Source organism: Rhinopithecus bieti, unplaced genomic scaffold, assembly GCF_001698545.2.
Source record: "Rhinopithecus bieti isolate Rb0 unplaced genomic scaffold, ASM169854v2 scaffold_9877, whole genome shotgun sequence".
Lineage (NCBI taxonomy): Eukaryota > Metazoa > Chordata > Mammalia > Primates > Cercopithecidae > Rhinopithecus > Rhinopithecus bieti.
The window spans coordinates 1,327,884-1,343,623 of record NW_016806237.1 but is presented as its reverse complement, the minus strand read 5'-3'; the positions used below and the strand labels follow the sequence as shown (position 1 = coordinate 1,343,623).

The following is a 15,740-nucleotide window of genomic DNA, read 5'->3' as shown; positions in this document are numbered from 1 at the left end:
AGAGCCCTGACAAATAGAATGGGGGAAGGCCATGAAGAGAGGGCTCTCACACTTGTGTGCCTGGTAACTAAAAAGGCTCGATGAGAACCACAGTCTTGCACACAAGGGCATCAGAACCTTCTATTTATTCTATTCTATTCTATTCTATTCTATTCTATTCTATTCTATTCTATTCTATTCTAGACAGGGTCTGGCTCTGTTGCCCAGCCTGGAGTGCAGTGTTCCAATCTCAGCTCACTGCAGCCTCCACTTCCTGAGCTCAAGCCATCCTCCCACCTCAGCCTCCTGAGTAGCTGGGACTACAGGCACCAGCCACCAGGTCTGGCTAATTTTTGTACTTTTTGTAGAGATATGGTTGTTCTGTATTCCCCAGGCTCATCCTGAACTCCTGGGCTCAAGCAATCCTTCCACCTCGGGCTCCCAAAGTGTTGGGATTACAGGTGTGAGCCACTGCACCTGGCTCATCACAAACTTATACACACAAAAAGCACTTCTCCTAGGACGCCTGCCCAACAACTGCCTGTCCAACCTCAGACTGGCTTCGTCCTGTTATGAATCTCTGTAGCCAAAGATAATTATTTCAAAACAATGATTTAATCCTCTCATTTATTTTTCCTTAAAAATTACTGTCTTTTTTTACCTCCCTGAGTATTCTTGTCATTTATGATGGCATGTGTATTCCCATCGCACTGCTCTCTTCCCAAATAAGCATTCATTTCATTTTAGAGAGCCTCTTTCTGCTTGTTCTTCAGGTTGACAATAATAGTAATGAAATAGGAGTGGTCCAGAGAACAATAGCAGCACAGTAAAGGGTGGAAGTTCTACAGAACGTTGCCCAGAAAACAACGAATTGATTAGAGGGGGTTCTCTGGGGTCTATTTTAAGGAGAGACTTGCCAGGGGTCTGCCCTAGCTTTTCACAAAGTCGGTGCCTGAGCCAACACTGCTTTCCATATCAAACAGACAGAGGGACAGATGGTGTTGACTCACAGGAGGGGCCTGTGGTTGCTGGGGGAGGGAGCAGCACAGCCTGGGTCTATGTGGCCTGCAGAGCGCGTCTGAGAAGGGCCCTGAGATAGACTCTGGGAGGTCTGGACTTTCCTACCCAGACTCCATGCATGCGGTCACATCTTGCCCTCCCTTTGCCCTCTGAGTTCAGAAACGATGCGCATGGAAGGTGAGCTATTAAGAAGCGCAGCTGAAAATGGAAGAGCCGTAGTTAATTTGGGGAGGAGGGATTCTGTGACCAGGGGCCCCCAGGTTGGTGATGGAAGGTGAGCTATTAAGAAGAGCAGCTGAAAATGGAAGAGCCGTAGTTAATTTGGGGAGGAGGGATTCTGTGACCAGGGGCCCCAGGTTGGTGTCCACTGGATTTCTCACACCAGCAGAGTCTGACAAAGCCCCAGACGGAGGGTATGGGAATTGCCATTTTATTTTCAGTTCTGTCCTCTGCTCATCAAGTCCCTTTAAGCACATGCCTGAGATGATGTCAGTGGAGCACTGACTCACAGGGTCTCAGTCACATGGACCCACGTTGCTCGTTGTAACCAGCTCCCACTCTGTCCCCACTCCCGCTCCCAGCCCTCGCCCCGCCACTCCGCTCACTGGAACTGGACCGTCTCCCTGGAGCAGGCTCAGGGGCAGGCTAAGCAGTGTGACGTGTTCCCAGGATTGACTGCCTTGGAATACAGAATTTGAACCTTTCAAGAACTTGGAATTAATAATCTTTTACTGTCTTCTAGCTGAGTTTCATTTTCTATAATGAAATATTTTAAAATATGTGAAATGTGTTATCATAGTCTCAAAATAATACTACAATAGAGTTAGCTGAGTTTGGGTGTTATATATTTTTTTCCTATAGTGAAGGAAAACCATAGACTTTGATAATTGGTAATATTTCACCATTTTGTTGCAATTTTAAAATCAAAATTTCAGCTATGGCTTGGCACAATGGTTCATGCCTGTAATCCCAGCATTTTGGGAGGCCGAGGTGGGCGGATCACCTGAGGTCGGGAATTCGAGACCAGTGTGGTCAACATGGCAAAGCCCTGTCTTTACTAAAACGCCAAAATTAACCAGGTGTCATGGTGCTTGCTTGTAATCCCAGCTACTTGGGAGGCTAAGGCAGGAGAATCACTTGAACCCGGGAGGCAGAGGTTGCGGTGAGCCGAGATTGTGCCATCGCATTGCAGCCTGGGCGAAAAGAACAAAACTCCGTCTCAAAAAAAAAAAAATCAGCTATGAAAAAGCATAGCAAGGAGCCTGTGATTTTACGTGGCAGACTCACTGGAGGACATAGGCAGGAGCCATAAACTAGGCAGTGTCTAAAAATCATCAGTACGTCTGGGGTGCACGTGGCGTGTGTGGCATGTGTGCTGTGTATGGCGTGTGGCTTCTGTATGGCACGTGTGGCGCGTGCCACGTGTGCCACCACAACTAGTTTGCTGTTGTCAGTTGTTCTCTGTCTGTGCCATGGATACCTTTGGAGGCCATTAGTCCCTTTAAAAAACATTGAATAAGCAAGATCATCTCCATTGCAAAAAGAAAATTCCAATTTATGATCAAGCCCCTTCCAGATATTCTAGTTTAAATGCCAAAGCACATCTCTTAGAACAACTGAGAACACAGGGGCCCAGTCTGCTTGCTGGATGGACGTGGTTCATGGGCAGGGCAGCACCAGCCCACTGAAGTCCCCCTGATGTCCTCCCTGATGTCCTCCCTGATGTCCTCCTTGATGTCCCCCTGATGTCCTCCCTGATGTCTGGGGGACATGGGCATCCCACCCAGGGCTCATCCAAGGGAGCACTGTGAGGCTGGACCTTCCTCAGGCCATCGTCAGAGACAGCAGATGCCAACCCTGATGGGGCTGGGCCTACCTGGGCTGGGATGCCCTGCCCTTGCCTGGGTGGGTCCTCTGCAAATAGATAAGATGAGAATATAGCTCATGCTAAGTACCTGTTGCCTGGGGAAAGCCTTTAAGCATCCCTGTGAAATCACCCAGAGGAAACTGGGCCTGTCCCAACATCCTGCAACTTGGTCCCATGAGGTCCAGTGGGAAGGAGGAGGAAGCAGGCCACACTGTAGCCAGCACACTGGAGTGGCCAGAGAGCGTTCAGAAGTGCCTGCAACCTCATCAAAGGGGAGCATGGCAGTTCATATGAGGAGGAGGATGGAGAGAAATCATAGCAGGACCCCATCCAAAGACCACAGTCCTATTTAGGAAGAAATTGGGTTAGAAGTATCAGACGTAGAATCAGTACAGGACCTCATGTCACACAGTGTGTTCATGGGGAAAGCTAAGGCCCCTGGTGTGAAAATCACAGCCCTTCCTCTGCTAGGGGAGCTGCACAGGAGAAGAGGGTGATCCTACACAGAACCAGGGTCGAGGGAGTGTGAAGCAGGCCTGTTTCTATGGCAACAAATAAGGTTTTGTTTTATTGCACTAGAACATACAGCAGTGATATAATGGCCAACGGAATCTCTTTTAAAAAGTCATGCTCCACTTTGGATAAAGCTGGTATAATTTGTTAAGGATGAAAAACAAAACCTGCGATGTTAAATTAGAGCGGCATAAAATAAAGTAACAGAGCAAAGCGAGAGGAAAGAGAGGAGCATTTGATGAGATGGAGAAATGGTTCTAGGCAGAGAGAGAAGCAGGCATTTCTGAAGAGCTCTGACCCCACAGCCAGCGAGGCTTTCTCTCCAGGTCTAAAATTAATAGAGCAAAACTCTAGCTAATGATGAAGCCATATGCTTTTATTTGGATAATAACCCTGCATTCACTTTTTTTTATTAGTTAAATATAAGACAACTGAGAACTTACATTGCTATAAGAAGCCAATTATGGCCGGGCACGGTGACTCGCACCTGTAACCCCAGCACTTTGGAAGGCCGAGGCAGGTGGATCACCTGAGGCCAGGAGTTTGAGACCAGGCTGGCCAACATGGTGAAACCTGTTCCTACTAAAAATACAAAAAAATTAGCACCTGTAGTCCCAGCTACTTGGGAGGCTGAGGCAGGAGAATTGCTTGAACCCAGGAGGCAGAGGTTGCAGTGAGCCAAGATCACGCCATTGCACTCCAGCCTGGGCAACAGAGCGAGACTCTGTCTCAAAAAAAAAAAAAAAAAAAAGCCGGGCGCGGTGGCTCACGCCTGTAATCCCAGCACTTTGGGAGGCCGAGGCGGGCAGATCAGGAGGTCAGGAGATCGAGACCATCCTGGCTAATACAGTGAAACCCCGTCTCTACTAAAAAAAAAAAAAATACAAAAAATTAGCCGGGCATGGTGGCGGGTCCTGTAGTCCCAGCTACTTGGGAGGCCTGAGGCAGGAGTAATGGCGTGAACCCGGTGAGGCCGGCAGCTTGCCCCGTAGTGAGCCGAGATCAACTGCCACTGCAACTCCAGCCTGCGGCAACATAGCGTAGACTCCATCTTCAAAAAAAAAAAAAAAAAAAAAAAAGAAAAGGAGAAAAGCCAACCATATTCTTACTTACATATACATACACGTATTCTCAATTTCAGCCGTATTTGTGGATGTTTCATTTTGCTACCTGTATCTTCAAGAGACCAGTAGCATTGTGTATTGATAACCCTGTAAAGGTTTGCCACTACTGACATGGAATCTGAAACAATGAGACAAAGTGGGAAGGGAGCCGCTCCAGAGAAGGGGCTGAGCAGTGCTGGGGTGGAGGCTTTCACCTGCCCAGCCTTACTTTCTCATCGCCCCCTCACTTGGCATGAGTGTCGAAGAAGCTGCCTGCTTGGTCCTCGGTCACATTCTAAGATCTGCCTGGCGGTTGGTTGGATTGGTGCAGAGTTGCCATTGATCGACCTTATAGGATCCTATGTGGACTTTCTCTTGATATTTTTGTTTATGTTTATTTACATTTGCATAAACACTCATCTTCAGTTTATTTTTAATGTTCTTGAGTTTGGGGTAGCATTAGGAATGAAAGAACTTTGTCCTTCTTTGACTCTGTAGTCTATAAATGACCATTTTTCGGTTGTTAGAACAATGATCCATCTTCCTCTGACAGAGAAGAGGTTTTGTGGCCTGTCATAAAGAGATTGCATCTCGTTATGCGGGCTGCTGGGTTCCAGGAGAAGTGCCCTGGAGCCTTGCCCAAAATTGCCTGCCAGCTGATGTGCCTGTCCTTCTCACTGAGGAGCAGGGTTTTCCTGTTTGGGGCAGCATTTGAGATGCACTTCTGGTCAGACTGGGGCATGCCCAGTGCCCGAGGGTCAGGCCTCCTGGTCAGTTGTTTCCACACTGATGATCCAGGCAGCCTGGCATCCCATGACCTCCTCAGAAGAGGCCGCTTGTGCGCCCTGAGTCCTCCCCAACGCGCCAGACGCCCAGGTTCACAAGTGGGGATCAGAGATGCAGAATTTACTTTCTTTTCACAAGTTAAGGTCATTTTTGGGAGACTCGAATGTCAATTACGTCACCCTAGGAAGTGACTAGCACGAACTGAGTGCTCTGCTGTGTTCTGGTGCCACTGGCCATGATGAGAAAGTGAGGAGGCCGTGCAGTACGGATGCTGCTCAGAGACCACAGCGAGGACCATTGCAGCCTACAGCATGAGTTCCAAATTGCCACTTGGTTCCAGATGCCTGCAGAGAGGGCAGCCAAGTCATTCTCCGGGTTTCTCCAGCAGGGCTGTTTCACGTTTGACCCAAAAATGGCACCTACATGTAGAGAAACGCCAGGCCGTGTGGGGACCCAGGTTTAATTATTCAGACTGCTTGGATCCCGGAGAGCTATGCTGAAAGGCTGTTGCTCATAACTCCAGCAGCTGCGAACAAGGACAGCTTTTGCCATAGATTCTTGCTGCTTTCTCATGTTGTGCTTGGAATACAAGATTTCATTTCTGATATGCAATTTCATGATGTTTTTCTTCTGTGTCTGTGTTTTAAGATATTTGAACAGTTTGTCAAGACAAGAATAAAAGAAGAATACAAGGAAAAGAAAAGTAAATTGCTGCTAGCCAAAGAAGAATTCAAGAAACTTCTAGAGGAATCTAAAGTGTCTCCCAGGTATGGAGAGAGAAATATACCCGATGATTTCTGGGGCTGGGAACTTAGCAATTACAAGCGGACTCTTCAGGTTTGTTTTTGTCAAATTGTGTAACCCAGCCTTCCACAGACACAAAAGTGTGAGCTTTGAAGACCTGTGGGTGAGACCGGGCTGACTCCCCTCTACCATGCTGCCTGTCATGAGCCTCCAAATGTCCCTCTCGTCAGTCCTGGGAAAGTGGGCTATTTGGTATCCAAATGCATCACAACCATTTTATTCCCACCCCGCATGCCTTTCAGATGTCAGCAGCCCTGACTGACCCAGATAACCAATCAATACGTCAGCACCCATGAGATGAGGTCGAGTTTCTGAGCTAATGATCAAGAAGCAAAAATGCAAAGCTAACTACAAACAGCAGCACCATAACCCCTACCACACCCCTTGGTTCCAGATGTCTTAACAGTTGGTCCCAGAATAAGATGAAGATTTGATACACTGGAGAAGTGAACTGACTTAACTGGGTTGCCAAGACTTACTAAAATAATAAATGAGGCATTATTTCCATGAAATAAGACACACTTATAAGAAAAGAGATGTTAGAAATCGGAAGAATACATAAGCTTAACTCTTAAAAATTAGCTTTAATTGACTAATCTTTATAAATTAATGAACATGTACTACTCTTAGAACTATAAAACTGTAAGTTTTGTAAGCATAAAAATGGTTGACAATGTATTTTTATTTTAGACTGGAAGATCTAGCATCAGGTTTTTGTTTGTTTTTTGTTTGTTTTTTTGTTTTTTGTTTATTTTTGAGACAGCCTCACTTTTCACCCAGGCTGTAGTGCAGTGGCACGATCTTGGTTCACTGTAACCTTCGCCTCTGGGGTTCAAGCAATTCTCCCTGCTTCAGCCTCCCAAGTAGCTGGGATAACAGGCACCCACTACCATGCCCAGCTAATTTTTGTATTTTTTAGTAGAGACGGGGTTTCGCCATGTTGACCAGGCTGGTCTTGAACTCCTGACCTCAGGTGATCCACCTGCCTCAGCCTCCCAAAGTGCTGGGATTACAGGCGTGAGCCACCGCGCCCGGCCAGCATTAGTTTTTAAGCGGACATTAATTGATGCTTTCTATGAAGGCATAGGCCTCCTTTGTTTGACCTCCTTTGTTTGACCTGTGGTTTGGTTGATCAAGAATTGGGTGGCCTAAGTTAGTGCTAGTTACACAATCCTCATAAAACTTCTCTAACTATTCTAGAGAACAGGTACTTTCTGAATGGGGAAAAATAGCATGAGTTATCTTCATCACAAGTGCTAACGTGGGCAAGTAAATGTGTGTCCTGTTGCTTGCAACTTGCGATTTTCTATGGTTAAAGTAGACATGAGAATGCTGGGTTCTAGCCATGGCTTAGCTGTGTCCACCCACCAGGTGGCCATGGGACAGAGGCCGCAGAGACAAGGGCTTGGGAAAGGTGCAGGAGCCCCTTCTCTGCCTTAATTCACAGCCTGGCCCTGGCCCATCTTATCCCAGCCATGGGGTAAGTATTGGACCTTCCTGTGCGTCAGAGCCCTCCTCCAAATGGGAGGATGACCACCCACACCTCAGAAAGTGACTAGGAGGATGGAGTAAGGGGCTGCAGGGAGGGACCCCAGTGGCGCCTGGCAGGCAGGAGGAGCTCCAAAAGTGATAGCTGTCATTACTATCGAGACCGTCCTTGCTGTTGAGACTGTCATTACTATTAAGGACATTTGGCCAGCATTCTCTGTCTCTCTATTGATAAAATAGTAGCAATAAGCCACATACTCCCCTTCCCATGAATACATCATGAAGACAACGGAAAAAGATATTCAGAATGCAATGAGTCATTTAAAAAAGATGACATACACACATATACACACACACAAGGAAAATGAGTGGTAGAAAGTAGAAGGAAGTTAAACTGACTATTTTTAAAATTCGATTTAATTGCCTGCTATTTTTTAAAAGAAATTTTATTGTATATATTTAAACTATACAACATAATGGTATAGGGTGCATACAGATCATAAAATGCTTACTATAATGCAGCAAATTTTAGCATTTACACTTGAGATATATTGCTTTTATAATTATAAAGCATTTTTTTTTAATTTTTAAAGTAGCTAAGTTTACAACATTTCAAAAACTTTTTCCAGACCTCCTGTCTACCGTTCTGTAGGCATCCTATTGAAACATGTGCAATTCAAATGACCACATGCTGGACAGCTAGGCTCATCCCCATGCAGACCACGTGGGCCTCTTAGAAGCAGCCGCCTGGGGCTGTGTAGCCTCCTACAGCCATACAGTCCCTTCCTGGTCGCCCGTCTCAGCCTCAGTCTCGAGCAGCCTGTGGGAATGGTGGTGATGGGATAGTCCAGAACACTCCTGGACAGCCCCTAGCCCCAGCCCTGCCCGCCTCTCGGGAGAGCAGCCACTAGGGACTGGGTCCTAGCCAGGTGGGGTTGGCTACCTGGTGGGGTTGACACCTGGTGCTCCTTCTTGAAAGCTGCAGCAGCTGCCTCCTTCATGGCAGGCTATCCTGAGTCCTGCTTAGTGGAGGGAGAACAGAGATACAGGGCCCGTGACTCAGCTGACCTTCCTGAGCTCACACCACAGCTCGTCAGCATCAGCAGAAAGCCAGTACTGCCCCTCGGCATGGCTCAGGGGCCACAGAGGTATGAAGCTCCCTTTCTTTTCAGGGACACTTTTTCAGAGAGACCCAGAATAGGACCTGTCTAGCAGCTGCACCTGTCCAGCCCCTAACTGAGAATGCGTAGATGCCTGTCTAGCCAGGGGAGGGTGGAACAAGCCCAGGCGAGTCTGACCATTTGATTCACCCCGAGCAGGTCAGGGGTGGAGTGTGGCTTAGCCACGGCACAGCAAGAGTTGTTACATCAGTAAAGGAAGGAAGGGGGAAGGAGGGAGAGAAGGAAGAAAGGAATGGGGAGAAAAGGAGGGAGGGAGAGAAGGAAGGAGGAAGGGAAGGCAGGGGAGAGGGCAAGAAGGAGGGAGGGAGGAAGAGGGAAGCCAGAGAGAAGTGCTTTTCTTGCGAGAGATGTGTAAACAAGCACCCCCACAGATGGAGAGCAGGAAAACGGCAGCGCCTTGAGGAAGGAATGAGACGAATTGTTCAATGACAGAAATGAGCATGAGTCTGATAATTATTTGTCTTGTCTTCTAACAGCCATGTCGGCATAATCTTGTTGTTTGTATATTTCAGAAGCTATTAAGTTATGATAATTTAACACAATAATTCAATGTCTGCAAGGAAGTGTAAAATTCTCTGTGAAGAGAAATGGGAGGGAATAAGAAGAATCCCCGGGACAAAGAATGACCACATTTTTCCAGGCACCCTGGAGCACATTGCCCAGGCCAGGCCCTGCTGTTGCTGGACAAGCGAGTGCATCTGCATGGATCAGTGGCTCCAGGCCTTGGCTCCTCTATCCCTGTCCCTGTTCCTGGCTTCAAGTTCAAGGCTAAGAGAACAGGAAGTTGCGGGGCCCGGTGCCTGTGAAGGTCAGGTTGGTCACCGCAGAGGCGCGTCCTGCTTTGCCTTCTAAGCTGCCCTAGCCTTGAGAACAGCCTTGCTGGTCTAGACTGGGTCACTCGTGTTTTCTTGTGGGGCACCACCTGGCCTGGCAGCTCTGATTCGCTCCATCAGTGTTTGGGGCTCAGTAGTTGCCAGACACTGGGCTGGACATTCAGGGCGTTTATCGGAGAATGAAGCAGATAATGCCTCCCCCATTCGAACGTGGGAGTCCGGTTCCACACGTGAGGTTTGACAAGATCACCACTGTGAAGAGGGCTATGATGGAGTCACAGTTCCCTGACCTTCTAGATAGGGCGAGTTTCCCAAAGAAGATGCCTTGGCCTGGTTTCTCATGATGAGCAGCTCTAACTCGGGGAAGAAACAAGGGAAGGGTGTGCCAGGCGGAGGGAACAGTGTAAGAAAGACTGTGGCAGGCAGAGCATGGTGGCAGCAAGGAAGGGGCGGAGGAGACCTGGCAGGCAAAGTTGTGATGGGGATGGCTGGGAGAGTGCCAGCTGCATGAGACGGCTGAGGAGGCTAGTGGGCGCCGCTCATTTCTGGAGACCACTCAGAGGAGAGACCAGGGGGTCCTGCAAGTGAGGGCAGGTCAGGGCTCTGCAGGACCCCGGTGAGGAGCAGGCATGGCCGGCCAGAGCTGCTCACCCACCGGGTGCCCTGCCGCCCACGGCCCGGCCTGGTGGAAGGGCTGGCTGCTTGCTCAGGCAGTGCCGCTGCAGGATCCCTGGGGAGGCCAGAGTTGCTCTCTGGCAGGTGTCTCAGGAAACTCTTTCTGTTTCAGGACCACATTTAAGGAGTTTGCAGAGAAATACGGCCGGGATCAGAGGTTCCGACTTGTTCAAAAAAGAAAGGACCAGGAGCATTTTTTCAACCAATTCATACTTATTCTTAAGAAACGGGACAAGGAAAACAGACTAAGGCTGCGGAAAATGAGATGAGTTTGTGAAAAATGCAATAAGCCCGGGGGTTGGCCCTGGGCATGCCGGGGGCGAGGAGGTCGCGGTGGAGACAGACACGGGCGTGGGGCGGCCGGCACCTGCACGACCCAGCGGGCACCGGCGCTGCGGGGTCTTCGTTCTCAGAGGATTACTGTTTCATATTGAAGCTCTCTCTTTTGTACGTTCAGAGTTTGATGCATTTCTAATCGTCATGATACGTCGATCTCCTAATTGTTTTAATTATGCAAATTACTTGTAATATACACAAATTATCAATCCACTGCAGGACTGTGGGGAAGCGGGAACAGGAGCCTCCGTAACAATCTCAAGGCATTGGTGTCATCACCTGAGACGATTAGCGAAAACTTTTCTGAAAAACCTTTGTGAATGACTTCGTTCCTCCAGGATTCCCGCAGTGTTGAGGAATTCCTTACTCTGTCCCTAGGTTTCAGTCTCGTTTCTGAGTAGCAGCAATAGGGTTTTCATCGTTCATCGTAGTGACAAGTGTGAACACCTGGACTGTGGGTCACTTACAGGTTTCCAAGGGTGGCCGCGCGTTCCTCCCAGAGGGGCGTCCCGGTCTGGAGCAGGGAGTCGTGCTGGTTGCCACAGGTCCTACTTCAAAAGAATTATTTTGTACAAAACCATCATATTAATATTTGAGTTATTTTTATTGTATGCCCAGAGTTTGCATGAGATTTTTTCTCATCACCTTTGTATAAAAAATTTTTAATTTTTTTAATCAATAAATATTTTAAACCAGTGTGTGTGTGTGTGACTAAGACATTCCTCATGATCTTAAGCAGCAAAATTGTGTTTCAACTAAAGATACCCAGTTTTGAAAGATTCAGGGGGAAAAAAGTCCCGATGATTGCAATAAGGGCCATGAAAATGCCACTCACACCAAATCTTACTTTTCAACATACTTAGTAGTCCTGGCTGGAGCCATGTTTGGCAAAACCTTCGCTAATGAATTGCGTTCCTTAAACTATTGAACATCCATTTATTTATTTCAAGATTTGTGGAGTTATCTGTTCAGATACAATGTCTCTGTCCCCTAGTAAAGAGTGACACAGCCTCCTCACCTACCTTCTTAATTAGTTCCCATGGGAACACTTTTTTCCACACTTACTAGGATGTAATTGGACAAGGTGGGATCCGCTCTTCACTGAGATCAGCCCTGGTCCCGACACTGTCACTGTTGACACCTCACCTTCTGTGTCAGGTGGCCCCTGGGGGTTCCGGGGCCATCGATCAGGCTCAGGCCTACTGTCCGGCCCACCCAACACAAAACTGCAGGTGCACAACCGCGTTTCACTTAGAGTGGACACAGCATGAGCAAAGCAGCCCTGACCGGGGAACTTGACTCATGGCCCCAGTCCCGCCCCTGCCCACAGTGCTGCCTCCTGCTGAACTCCTGGTCCCCCGCCGACAGAGGAGGGAAGGTGCTTGCCAGGACTCACGGGGGAGTCCCCGGCTCTGCTGGCTCCAGACACCAGTAATGGCCTGGTCCGGAGTGGTGCCGATGCCCGTTGTGAAGGAGAAGCCTCAGTGAGTGGCCTCAGGCTATGGAAGCCACCACTTTGTAAACCTTTCCTTCCTCTCGGTGAAAGGGGAGCACTGGCTTATGGGCTGGGGTTACTGAGTGTCCACCTCAAGCAAGAGATGAAGAAGTCTGGGAATTGTTGGGATGGACACAGACTGTGGAGATATTCGGGTCCCATGTGCTTGGGAAGTCCCCTTCACAAGGCTCGCTGTAGTATCAGGGGAGAAGACAGTGGTCCGGCGGCCATCAGCCTTGTCTTTCCCTCACTACCCCGATTCTTACGCATTGGGCCAACTGCAAAGTGACCTCGAGGGAGGGATGCGGGGTCTGCATGGGCTTTAGTAGAATTGCTCAGGGAGGGGGTGGAGCTACTGCCACAAAAGGCCAATGTTCAGTCTCATCGATGGCCCCTTTGTTGGGCTGATCATGTGGAATTGTCTTATTAATGAGGAAGCAATTTCTTCTCATTCGATTACCTCCCCAGAGGCAGATGTTCTTTCCCTGCCTGAAGCACTTCTACCGTGGTCACGACCCGATTCCTCCAGGATGGCCTCCATCTCCGGGGCTGCCCGCAAGATGTCTTGTTGACCAAGGGATTCAATCCAAGTGAAAGTCATTGCAACAATGAGCTCAGAGCCACCCGACTCAGTGGTGTTCCCATGCGCCCACCCCCACAGCAGCTGCCTTGATAAAGTCTGGAATGGCCTACGAGGGCCCGGACGCGGTGCCACCTGGGAGACAAAACCCTGAGGGTCTGCTGCCTGTGGGTTATGGTGCCCGCCTGAGCCCAGCAGCCTGCAAGAGGTGGCGTTTCCCCTGGAACCAGGTGCAACAAGGGGAGGTGGGAGTGGCCCCTTGGGTCATTCGACTCAGTAACCTACTTAGGGAATCTTTATGTCCATCCCCACAGCCCCGGGCTGGTGTGTGTAAAGAGCCTGTTGCCAAGGGCAGAGTTCGCTCACCATCTTGGTTCTGTTCAACTGGAGGCCGTGGCAGCTTCCTGCTATTTGGACCCCTCCTGGGTCTGAAGCAGGAGGTGGAGAAGGTGGCCACTCTGCTGGCTGGGGCGAATTCTCCCAATTCCACATAATGAGGACTCGGAGAACCATGACTGGACCCTGTGGAATTTGCTGGGCATCTTTAGTACCACTCAGTGCTTGGCACTGGTCGGCAGGAAACTCATCAACTCAGAAAGTCAGGAGTGGTGAAGACTTGGACCCCACAGAAAAGCAGGCTTGGCTCACCCATCACGTGGTTTTGGGTAAAAGGAGCCTGAGATGGAGTTGAAAGCGGTGATTCTCGTCCAAGGGCTCATGGCTGTCTCTGGAACTAGGACCCGAGCAGCCGAACTCTTCCGCGGATCAGGTCTCCGCCTTTGTCTCCCCTGTTATCTCACTCGGCCCACTGCCCCAGGTTTCTGCTGGGGACTTTGTGGTGTTACCTCAGTGGATTCTCCCACGCTGGGGGCGGGGCCCCGTCCTCACCAATGCCTGTGAGTGTGCTACGGGGTGGGGGCAAGAGCTCCATAGTTTCTATTGGTCCCCAAAATCCTCTCCCAGGGGGTTCTGCCCCGCCCTGTGGCCCCCGAGTCTCCCACACCACGGCTCTGGGCCCTCTTCCTGCCTGCTCTTGGCTGCTTCTGTCAATGGGAGGCAGCAGCAGGAAACAGTGGTGGTGGAGGAGGGAGTTTGGGGTGTCTGTTCCCCCTCTTCCCTGCTGCCTGGCCACATTGTTTCCTTTGCCCAAGGCCACAGCTCTGGTCAGGGAGCTGTTCCTACAGCCACAGCTCACGTGGACTTTGGCAACAGCGGCCTTTCCTGCCCCTTCAGGCCCGGGCTAGAAGCAGCATCTGTCCCAGGCACTCTGCCCTCCCTGACTTCCCTCATCTCGGCTCCAGCGTTCAGGGTCACACTCTGGTAAGCCCTCCTCCGTCACCCCTAGCGAGTGGCCATCTGTGGGCCGTCAGCACCATGACCCTCTAATCCCCGCCATCATTTCCATCGTCGCCCAGATGGTAATTATCAAATGCTCACGACAAGGCACAGTTACACCAGAAATGAGATCAGCATGAGCGCAAGGGAAGGGCACCGTTCTAGCTGTTTCCACAAACGTGAAAGGATCCATACTCTCTCGGTGCTTAGGAACACACGGGTGCTGCCGGCCTGGAGGAAAACTCCCGGGTATTTTTGCTCGTCATCCAAATATTCGGGGGTCTTGTATGTTAGTTCATACAGCCATGATTATGATTCGAAGAGAATTAAATGATTTAAAGTCATGGCTAGCTGAATGATGGAGCCATCTCCATGCTGATGGTTGTATCTACCTGCACGCCCATCTGTGGGCCCGTCAGCAATGCCGTGGAGATGAAGGGGGAACGCGGGTGTAATTAGGGACGTGTTCAGGGAGCAAAATGAGCTCTGAAACCCCACGTGATGTCTGTCTATAGGGAGTGCATTTCCAATGTTCTCCTACTTTGGGGGCTGTAGATATAAATAACTTTCTAGTTTCAGTATGTATTTAAGATATTATAGAAAAACAGTATTAGGTTATAATTTCATTTTTCCATGTTTCACTTACATTTTAAATGCCACTAACATAACTTGGATGAACTTGATAATAGCCTCTTAGAATTTAGCAGGAAACTAAAATATTCTATCCGAGTGTCCATCAGAAATCACTGAATCCCACCCAGGACCAGCAAGAGAGCGGAAGCAGAGGCGGTCGCTGGCCTTGGTCATGGGACAAAAGCTTCCCTCCAACTCCAGAGCCCAAGAGCTTCCTGCGGCTGTCGGCTGGCTGGGCCCACCCACCTCTCACCTTCCTGGGACCCTTGCCTTTCACTAACCCCTCCCACCCTCCCCTCACTCCTCGCTCATCCTCCTCTCGGACTCTGTTGTTCTCTCGGACTTGCCCCTGGGGCCTCAGCTCAGGGGTTCCCTGCCCACCCCGGCCCCACCCCGGCCTTCTCTCTCTGCCTGGGAGTTCTCAGCTCCTCCTTGCTGCTGCCAGATCTGCCAGCCCCTGCACACATCAGAGCATGCCCCTTGCCCGTCTGCCGCTCCCCGCACCCCTGCTCTGTGGGGAGGCCCCGCAGGGAGGATGAGGGGCCCCGGGCCTTCCTGGCCATGAGCGGTCATGACCAGAGGGGGAGCGTGGCGTGATGGAGATGGATGAGCCTTCGTGGACTCACGGCCCTGCTGTTTCTTGGCAGATGGGTCAGGACACTTTTTTTTTTTTTTTTTACCAAGGTTCACTCTGTTCCATTCATTTCTTTACTAAACGTTTGTCGTTGCTACTGTTTATTTTCTTGTTGCTGCTTCTTTTGAATGATCTGCTTCAAACAATAATAAGAGGAAGTTGTATTTTGCCCCCAAAATGCTTCCCTGTTGCTGTTTTTCTTGCTTCCCTTTTCTCCATTGAGAATGTGAAGTGTGACGCAGGTGAAAAACTCCTGCTTGTTTGTAAAACGCTGTCAGCATAATGTGGTCGTGCCCTTGCTGGGCCTGCCAACGTGAAGAGACCCATGAAGACTGGCATTGTGAAGTCACTGTGCTCTCGGGCACTGGCAATGAGGAGGGAGGGCCATCCGCATGAGAACGGGGACAGTGGGGGACAGAGGACAGCAGTGGGGTGAGGGGCACAGAAAACAGGGATTCGGACAGCTGCTCGGGAGAGC

General features: G+C 49.7%; 1 protein-coding gene across 1 annotated transcript in view; it reads left to right on the top strand.

Annotated features, from left to right (window-relative positions):
• The window catches only part of TCERG1L (transcription elongation regulator 1 like), a gene marked incomplete at its 5' end in the record, with an annotated part of 233,204 nt that extends 221,924 nt beyond the window's left edge, over positions 1–11,280 (top strand). The window contains 2 exons of the mRNA XM_017875317.1: positions 5,917–6,035; positions 10,362–11,280. Of these exons, the coding sequence (XP_017730806.1) occupies positions 5,917–6,035; positions 10,362–10,518 (276 nt within the window). The remainder of the gene's footprint in view (positions 1–5,916; positions 6,036–10,361) is intronic.
• Between the last annotated feature and the right edge of the window lie 4,460 nt (positions 11,281–15,740).